This window comes from Penaeus vannamei, chromosome 23, assembly GCF_042767895.1.
Source record: "Penaeus vannamei isolate JL-2024 chromosome 23, ASM4276789v1, whole genome shotgun sequence".
Lineage (NCBI taxonomy): Eukaryota > Metazoa > Arthropoda > Malacostraca > Decapoda > Penaeidae > Penaeus > Penaeus vannamei.
In genome coordinates, this window is record NC_091571.1 from 33,854,028 (window position 1) to 33,864,027 (window position 10,000).

The 10,000-nt window shown below is 37.8% G+C and overlaps 2 protein-coding genes across 2 annotated transcripts in view; both read left to right on the forward strand.

Moving 5' to 3' along the window:
* The window catches only part of LOC138866076 (uncharacterized), a 6,454-nt gene extending 3,812 nt beyond the window's left edge, over window positions 1–2,642 (forward strand). Inside the window, exons 3-6 of the mRNA XM_070137944.1 lie at window positions 1–91; window positions 278–601; window positions 872–1,012; window positions 2,033–2,642. The exon at window positions 1–91 is cut by the window's left edge and continues 50 nt beyond it. Coding sequence (XP_069994045.1) covers window positions 1–91; window positions 278–601; window positions 872–1,012; window positions 2,033–2,278 — 802 coding nt within the window. The 3' untranslated portion in view covers window positions 2,279–2,642. The remainder of the gene's footprint in view (window positions 92–277; window positions 602–871; window positions 1,013–2,032) is intronic.
* Window positions 2,643–3,447: 805 nt separating this feature from the next.
* LOC138866077 (1,25-dihydroxyvitamin D(3) 24-hydroxylase, mitochondrial-like) lies at window positions 3,448–8,759 on the forward strand (the record flags this gene model as incomplete). Its single annotated transcript, XM_070137945.1, is given in 2 exon segments — window positions 3,448–3,598; window positions 8,546–8,759. A coding segment is annotated over 1 exon segment (202 nt), but the record flags the coding sequence as incomplete, so codon positions are not given.
* Window positions 8,760–10,000: the final 1,241 nt, after the last annotated feature.

Genomic DNA, 10,000 nt, shown 5'->3' on the forward strand with positions numbered 1-10,000 from the left:
TCCCTCCGTGACTGACCCCAAGGCCACCCTCCGCACTTGCCAAAATATAGTCAAGACTGGACAGAATCAGCTTCAGGATCAACTGAGAGCGGTAAGTCCCAGTTGAACTTCCATGCACATGCGTGCTCGCGCACACGCATCCATGCCTGTACGGTTTCTGGAGCACTCTGCATGATACACTTATTCTTTACGCTTGATTTTGTTGTTGATCAAAAGACTCCATTCTGCATTTTCCGGTCTTGATCTCCCCTTGAACGGCCTCCTGTGGTTCCCTCAGGACCTGTTCGGCGGGATCGGCGGCGCGACTCCCCCGGGGCCGTCCTTCGGGGCCGACGGCAGCTTCTCGCTTGGCTTCGACGACGCCAGCTTCCCGGGGCACGGCATCATCCAGGGCTCCTCGTCGTGGGGCAGCTCCTTCCCCACGCAAGGGCCCGCCTCCTTCCAGGGCTCCTCCTTCTTCGGCAGCAACTTCCCCACGCAAGGGCCCGGGGTGTTCCAGGTGTCCTCGGGAGACTTCGGGGCCCAGATCCTGCTGGTGAGCCAGGACGGGGTCACCACCGGCCTCTGCTCCTACGTGGACGAGCAGGGTCGCTCCGTCAAGGTAAAGGATCCCCGTCATAAGCGTTTCCTCGACCTTGATGACAGAAAAATGGACAAAATAGCTACATTTGAGCGAATTAACTCGAAGTTATGAGTTGGACCTCTCCTTCCTCCTTCTCAAACCACAATGAGTTTAGAAATTGAATCAGCCTTTGCCCTTCAACCCAGATCGATAGCAGGTATCTCTGTCTGTATCTCTCTCTCTCTCTGTCTGTCTTGCTTTCCATATCTGTTCGTCTATTTGCCTCTGACGCCAAGCCTTCCCCTGCAGATCAACTACACCGAGTACCCCAACGGCACGGTGGAGGCCAACTCGAAGCAGAAGTTCGTGAAGGACCCCGTCGCAGCTCTCAGGCCCTGCAAGGAGACCGCCCGTCGCCAGCAGGAGAGTCACCGACAGCTGGTTGCGCGGGTAAGGACGCATTGCAATGAACGCCGTCTCTTTCCTTCTTTTCCTGATCTCTTTTATTCATCGCAAAAATTGTTTTTATCTCTTTTTCCATCGTAATTTTTTTCTTTCTTTCTTTCTTTCTTCCTTTCTTTGTCTTTTCTGTATATTTTTTCTGTTGATTTTTTCATCGTAAAAATGTTTTTTTTTTCTTTCTTTCTTTGTTTTTTCTGTATATTTTTTCTGTCTCCTTTTTTCCTGAATACACACTTACACTTGCCTGGACGTCTGAGGATTTTACACAGAATGCAACAACCTCATTTGCACGCGCCAGACCACCAATCACGCAACACAGAAGCACATAACACACACACACGCAACCAAACACGCACAGCACAATTTACATATTTTTTTATCGATTAAAAAGAACACCTCGCGATTAAAATGGCACTTACCTGCTTTAATATCTTGCGTGGGAAAACTCACGTGTATTTTCCAACCGTGTTTTCATCCTTGAAGTGTTGGTAGTGAAAGTCTCAGGGTTAGGTTAGGCTTGCTGGAAATTGGCGGGAAAACGGGTTCTGCGCTGAGCCTAAGGTTATTTTTAGATTAGAAAGTAATTGGGGAATTTGAAGTAAGAAGTTAATATTTTTATTCTTATCATCATCATGTGATAATGATTTTGGTGATAACGATAAAAATAACTGAACTAATAATTACAACACAAACAATAAAAATCCTTGACTTGACAAATTGCCAATATTTTATAGCATAATATGTATATATTTGTGTGCGTGTGTAATTATATATATATATATATATATATATATATATATATATATATAATTTACACACATACACATGTACATATATGTATGTGCGTACCTCTGTGTATATGTGTGTGTGTATTTGTATGTATCTATATGTATACATGAGAATCACAATTTTCATATTTTGTAGCATTCATTCTCTCAACTGAAACTTGGAAATCAGTGTTTAAACCTTTACTGAACTTGTCCTTGAGATCATAATTTCTCTCCCCAGATTGAGAAGGAACAGCGGGAACTCCAGGAGAATCTGCAGAGACAACAGCAGACCCTCCACGAACAACTCCGCCGCCAGCAGGAGAACCTCCAGCAACAGCTGCGCCGTCAGCAAGCGAGTTTCCGCAGACAGCAACAGGAACTCCAGGAGCGACTTCGCCGTCAGCACGCCAACATCTTCAACTCCGGCAATTTCCCGTTTTCTTTCCCCAGTTTCCCCACTTTCTATGATGACGACTACTACTAATCAGTCCTCGAGAGATTGTACGTTGTTTCTCTTTTTTCTCTGTTTTTTTCAGTCTCTTTGAGTGATTAGTTATCGCATTTGGGCTGTCCGTGGCCTTCGGTGATTCCTCCTCAGCTTCGTAGTCAACAGAATTCGTTAAATGTAAAACGAAATAGCGAAACGAAATCCTTGTTATGAGGAAGCCTAGTAACTTCTAGCGGGAGTGTATACCTGTGATCGTTAAGTTCTTTTCATTTTATGTCATGACTGGCTTTTTGTGTCCTTTCTGTTCCTACGTTTAAGGAACACCCTTTTCCATGTGTTACAATTATGTTATTGGATATATATATGAACACCGCTGATGAATAAAGTCTTCATCATCATCTTTTTGTTCTTTTTATGTATGATTGATCAAATTGACGATAGCCTGAATGAAATGGCCATGTGTAGTTGGGAAAATTATTTTCATTTAGCTAAATAATTCCGAGATATCCTCGATTATCACACAATAACATCTAGAATTAAGAACAGTTTAGTCCCCCCCTAAGAAGTTTGTCACCATCATTTTCTTTGATTCAGGGATAGTTCGGGTAAATGTTAAAACTCATCACATTTAAAATATTGTAATTGATACTTCAACAATCTTTAGCAAAGTGATAATGAAAATGTAGCATGAGTATAGCAATTGACAAACAAGATGAACAACAAGATAATTCCATGGTATAAAAAGACGTATGAATACATCATTGATAAAAAAATATATCAATCTATAAGCAAATAAATAGACAGTTCATAACTAAGATCATTTGAGTACTGTGAGAGAAACAAATGACCGTACACATAAACATTAAATAAACATACTTAGGCACCCCTACGGCACCTTGATTTACTTTCGGTAGTAAATAAATAAGAATAGATAAATATGTAGATAAATAGATATGTATGGGAATGAATAGATGAATAGATAATACTTAACATATAAGTGAATGCTTAAACGAAAACAAAATATAGGTAAACGAATGAAAAATAATAAAATGAAATAAACACGCTTTGGCACCTCGACAACAGAAATAAACGACCATTTATAGTTACCATCAAACAATTTATCAGTAAGAAAGTAAATAAATACGTGTATACATATACAAGAATCCAGCTTTATATGACTTAATCAATCTAACAAATAAATGACTGAATTAACACGTATATATCTCTGGCATCTTTCCAAAACCCAGTAACGGCTTTCATTGTCGCCAAGGAGGAGTGGGTGACAGGTTGTTCATACACAACTGTCTAGTTTGTGGGCGTGTGAGTGCGTGAGAGGAGCTGGTCATACGCGGAAGAGTGAGTTTTTTGTTCATTGTTGTTCTTGTAAGTCATATTACCATCAATGGGTTTCTTGATGTGTGTGTTTTACACGTGTTCAGTATAGGCCTAGGAGGAAGAAAGTGAAAGTGTGAAATAACATGGATCGGTGTGATTCCACCTGAACGTATATTCTTCCTGAACACCACTGATGACTGTAGGGTACAATATGACGTATATAAAACAAGGTTACATACACATGCAAGGATTATTGTATTTTATAACCTGTTATTGTATTGAATCATTACAAATACTCAGACAAGGACAAAATCGTAAAAGTTAGGAGGAAGAGTGTGGGAGGCTGAAAAGGAATGACAGACTTGACCTTTTGACCTTGTGAGAGTAATGACCTCCCCAATAGAGACAAAACGAGCCTTTAAAGTTTTTAATTTGAGGGAAGTAGATGCCCATTGTTGTGCATAATTAGTTTTTTTTATTGGTTAAAAATTGCCTCCATTTACTTCATGTAGGCCACATCATGTAGTAGGGGTTAATATTGAAGGCTCTTTGTTAAAATGCAAGTGATTGAATAATAAAGATGATTAAATTGTGATAATAAAAGATGGTAATGATAATGGCAATGATGATGATGATGATAATGCAGCAATTATAATGAGAATCAGCGGCAATACACCAACACTAAGGAATATAATGATATTCCACACCATCATAATCCTTCTCATCGTCTTTATAAAATTAACGATGATAACGACCATAAAAGGATATGAGACGCTACTGACATTGAAAAATATAGTTTACACGCAGTCGACAGTAGTAACAAAGATGCGGAAAATACGACAAGTAAAGTTAATAACAAACGAAGTACTGTCAATCACTCTTCACAAAACGTCCCCCTAAAAAGCGGAGAAATATTGCCTTCATAATTGTACTTTTTTGCTTTATTTATTTGTTTTATTCGTAATTATATTCCTAATTCCGTTCTTTCGTTTCCATTGACATTAACGTCTAATAATAAGTGATAAGATACAAGTGCGATAGCATGGACGATATCTTCGGGTATATTCCACGTGATAAAGATAAGAACTGTAATAGGGGAAAAAAAACTGTACGAGAATATAAATCTGTTTCTAAAAATACTGCGGTTGATCCACATAGCACTGTCTTGCTGAAAGGGTAATTAACTACTCTAATGTACATTTACTAAGACCCAAGGGAAATCCGAGGTCAAGCAGTACGAGGAAGTTCTAGAGAGGTCAGCCTTTGATGACCTCACTCACCGATCTATGTCAAAATTACCCTAAACCTCACTCACTAAAGGGTCATTCGTTATTTTAAGTAGCCTATTTATTCATTTTTTTAAAATATCACAAATGTAAAGAAATGACTTTTTTTTGGCCCTAAGTCCTCCATCTTAATATCACAAATGTAAAGAAATTACTTTTTTTGGCCCCAAGTCCCCCATTTTCCTCCAGAGTGTACAAAGCAAAAAAAAAAAAAAAGATGACCTATGACACAGGATCTTCGGTCTTAAGGAATGCGATGGAACGGACAGTCTAGTAGGACTCTGCACTGACTAATAGTGAGCGAAGGATACCCTGCCTTTGTCCATTTGTCTTTCTTCACGAGAGTAAAGTGAACTATATAAACAAGATTGTTTAAGAGTAGGCCTATTCGAAACAAGAAATCTCATCTGCCGTTTGTCTTCCAAGGCGATATTAAGTGATTTGTGATTTTGATTTATAATATTCTATAAAGCGAATACCAGAGATTAAAACCCTTCCCTTCAGTGTACGATTTATACGCCCACGAAAAGGATTATGGAAATTGGCTGACTTCCTCGACCATTATGAAGCTCTGTTTACAAACTGTAATATATGTATATATAACAAAACGATGCGTGTCGCTGATTGGCCGAGACCTCCGTCAACCCCAGTCAAACCTGTTCGCTTTCTGGCCATTACGTCGGCGTCAAATATTTTGAGAATTTTTTAATACGCTTTAAAATAACTTGGATTTTAGGCTCGACAGTCTAACACTTTCTTTCGAGCTTACCTCCCGCTGCCTTCTCTTTACTTCCTTTGGCACCTGTGGACCTGCGATCTTCTGTGTAAGTGGGATAGACGATAAACGAAGAAAACAAGCAGCTGCACGTGACCCTCAGGAGTGGGAAAGGATAGGTCGCTGCAAAGGATGGGGATGGTGCTTGCAATATCACTGTCTGTTATAAGGACCAACTTTGGATTTACAAACGGACGAGGCTTCCACAAGAGCAAAATCGTTCTTATACTCTTACACACACACATGTATATTTATATATATAAACACATACACACACACACACACACACACACACACACACACACACACACACACACACAAACACACACACACACACACACACACACACACACAAGCACAAGCACATACACGCGCGTCCGTGCGCACAAACATATATATATATATATATATATATATATATATATATATATATATATATATATATATATATATACACACACATACATATACACCAGCCTCTAGAGTACTTTTCTTGCGCGGGGAATATTACACTTTTTCATGCGCGGAAAACATAATTTTGTCTACACTTGCGCGGACGGATCTGCGAAACAAGTGCGCGGACCAAAGTCTACAGTCTGGCATATACATACATGCATACATACATAAATACATACATACATATATGTATATATATATATATATATATATATATATATATATATTACATAGACATATACACAGAGGTGTTTTTGTTTGTATATATTCACTACAAGTGCAAATACTTGAGGTAATAATATTGATAGAAGTGTTGCTTACGACAATGATACAATAATGATAATGATTATACAGCAATGCTTATAACATCGACCATAGAAATATCATCACAAATGACTATAACAGTAACACCAATTACGATAGTAATATGAAAATGATAATAAAGACGATACTAAAGATAACCGTAATATTAATAAAAGTGCCGAAAAACAGCAATATTAGTAATAGAAATGATGACAACAATAACACTAACAAAGATAATAATGAAAACTAAGATGATTATGATAATAAAATAACATAATAATAACTAAATAACAATAACAAAAATAATAATGTTGATAACTAAGATAATAATGATAATAACTAAAATAATAATGATAATTAAGATAATAATGATAACTAAGATAATAATGATAACTAAGATAATAATGATAAAATAACTAAAATGATAATAATAACTAAGATAATGCTGATAAGATAATAATGATAATAACAAAGTCCTATACTCAGCCACACGAGCGATAGCATAATCTCCCGAGAAATGTAAGAATGTGAACTCTATTTGAGAATGCAATAGGGGTCATAATTCCGTCACTGAATAATCTGTCAGTGTTGCGGAGTTGTTCACCTTCAGAATGTTACAAATTGTGGGAATATAGTGGGTGTTATTATTTATTATTAATGTTACTTATAATAGTATTAGTGCTATTATTATTATTATTATTATTACTATTATTATTATCATTATTATTTTTATTATTATTATTATTAATTATTATTATCATCATCATTATATTATTGATATTATCATTATCATTATTATTATTGTTAGTATAGTTATTGTTATTAATTTTATTACTATTGTTATCGTTATTGTTATCATTATTATTTTTATCATCCTCAACTTCCTCCTCCTCCTCCTCCTCCTCATCATCATCATCAGTGTTATTATTATCACCATCATTAATATTATTCTCACCATCATCTCATTACCATATCTACAGCTACTAGTACGTTCATTATCACCTTTACACGTTCAACCTTTCACTTAACCGCACATATCTTCCTTATGCAACAAATTCTGCAACCGGATAGCTTGAGGGATTCCTCGCCAAAATACGCATAATCGAGAAAGATTTTTTTTTTGCTCATTTTACACTTTCCATGTAATATGTATCTATGGCGAGTACGAAAGTTAAGATGAAAAATATGATTCATATTGATTTAATTATCTGTTGACTTTGAGAAAATTAACTTTATAGCACTGAAGGTAATGGTTTGATTACCTATAAATTAGAAATAGTAATAATGCATATTGGTTAATGATTACAATTGTTGCCATTGATTAAGGGAAATTGTAATCACAATAAGCTGGTAATGATAATGACTACTATTACTTTGAAATGATAATAATTGCAATTCTAATACTATGCAATGATAATAATTGCAATGCTAATAATTTGCAATGATAATAATTGCAGTGATAATAATTGTAATGATAATAATTTGCAATGATAATAATTGCAGTGATAATAATTGTAATGATAATAATTTGCAATGATGATAATTGCAGTGATAATAATTGTAATGATAATAATTTGCAATGATAATAATTGCAGTGATAATAATTGTAATGATAATAATTTGCAATGATAATAATTGCAGTGATAATAATTGTAATGATAATAATTTGCAATGATAATAATTGCAGTGATAATAATTGCAATGATGATAATTGCAATTATAATAATTTACAATGATAATAATTTACAATGATAATAATTTGCAATGATAATTGCAGTGATAATAATTGCAATGATAATAATTTACAATGATAATAATTTGCAATGATAATAATTGCAGTGATAATTGCAATGATGATAATTGCAATGATAATAATTGCAATTATAATAATTTACAATGATAATAATTTGCAATGATAATAATTGCAGTGATAATAATTGCAATGATAATAATTTACAATGATAATAATTTACAATGATAATAATTTGCAATGATAATAATTGCAGTGATAATTGCAATGATAATAATTGCAATGATAATAATTGCAGTGATAATAATTTGCAATTATAAAAAAAATATAATAATAAAGATTTTTCAATGCTGATAATTGCAATGATAATAATTGCTACAAACCCCATCCCACTGCAGGCAGCGCAGACGATGCAGACAAGCAGCAGCATGCAGCGCCTGGCCCGGATTCCTTCGCTCCTTCGGCCTCACCTCCGAGGGGCGGCGTCGGAGGCTGCCCCCGTCGCCTCGCCGCAGCTGGAGGAGGAGCGACGCCCGCTGGCCTTCGAGGCTGTCCCCGGCCCGAGGCGCTGGCCGCTGCTCGGGTCGCTGCCCGCCATGCTCAAGCACCCGGGTGGGTCTCGGGAAGGGGAGGCGGGGGGGGGGGACTATGCATGCTTCTGTGTGTGTGTCTGTGTTTGTGTGTGTGTGTGTGTGTGTGTGTGTGTGTGTGTGTGTGTGTGTGTGTGTGTGTGTGTGTGTGTGTGTGTGTGTGTGTGTGTGTGTGTGTGTGTGCATGTGTGTGTGTGTGTGTGTGAGTGCGTGTGTTTGTATGTGCGTGTGTGTGTATACATATGAGGGTTAATCAAAAAGTCATGACAGTGGAGGCATTTCTTTCGAGAGAAATGAGGAAAATCAAAACTGTACTGAACATCCCATCGTGCTACTGTACTTTTTTTTTTCTTTCTTCTTTCGTTACCTCATGAAGCGATCGCGGGGGGGGGGGGAGGTAGACTAGGGTGGAGGGGATGGAGGGGGGGTGGGTGGTGGTCCCAGGGCGTTATCTCTGCTTTTTCCTTGGGGGAGGGGGGAGGGGGTGGGGGGAGCAGGGGGGGAGTAGATGAACGAAGCGAAGACAATGGTTCAAAAATGAACTATTCTGGGGAATTTTAAAAGCTGTGACCAGACCTACATAAGTGTAATTTAGTAAAAAAAAAAAATAAAGTTAAAAATTGTCTCGGATCAGCCCACGCCACCAGCTGACGCCCCAGGTCGCTTCAGCCGTTGCACAGCGAGGCGAGCTTTGTGATATGCTGCAAAATCGTGGTACAACAGAAACCACATTTGGGTACGAATGGGAACTGGCTCGATCTGGTGTTTAAGCGAAAAAAAAGCTGTTCGTTTTAATACTGGGCTGCATCACGCCCACGCAGGTTGGTCCTTGGGGATAAAAAACAATTGGTACGAGTCTTAAAAAGTCTTAAAAAGGTCTTAAATCCCCCTCTTTCTCCTTCCCCTTTCCTCTTTTTTCTTCCTACTTCCTCTCCTCTCGTATTCTATCCCTTTCCCTATCCCAACACATTAAACTGCTCGTCCCATTTGGCGAAGAGGGATAGCCAACACCCCTATCCTGCAGCCACATCCGAAATCTGTTTTTTTTTCAGCCACATCCGAAATCTGTCTTTCTTTGGACCATTAGACTCTATTTCAGCCACTCAGACACGGTACACAAACACCTTTTTTGCGCATCCGTTCAACCGTCCTCTTCCGCAGCCTGAATTCTCACCGTAAGGATAACACGGACATTTCCAGAGTTACAGCCAAGCTCTCCCTCTCTTTCTCGAGAGAGGGAGGGAGAGGGAGGGAGAGGGAGGG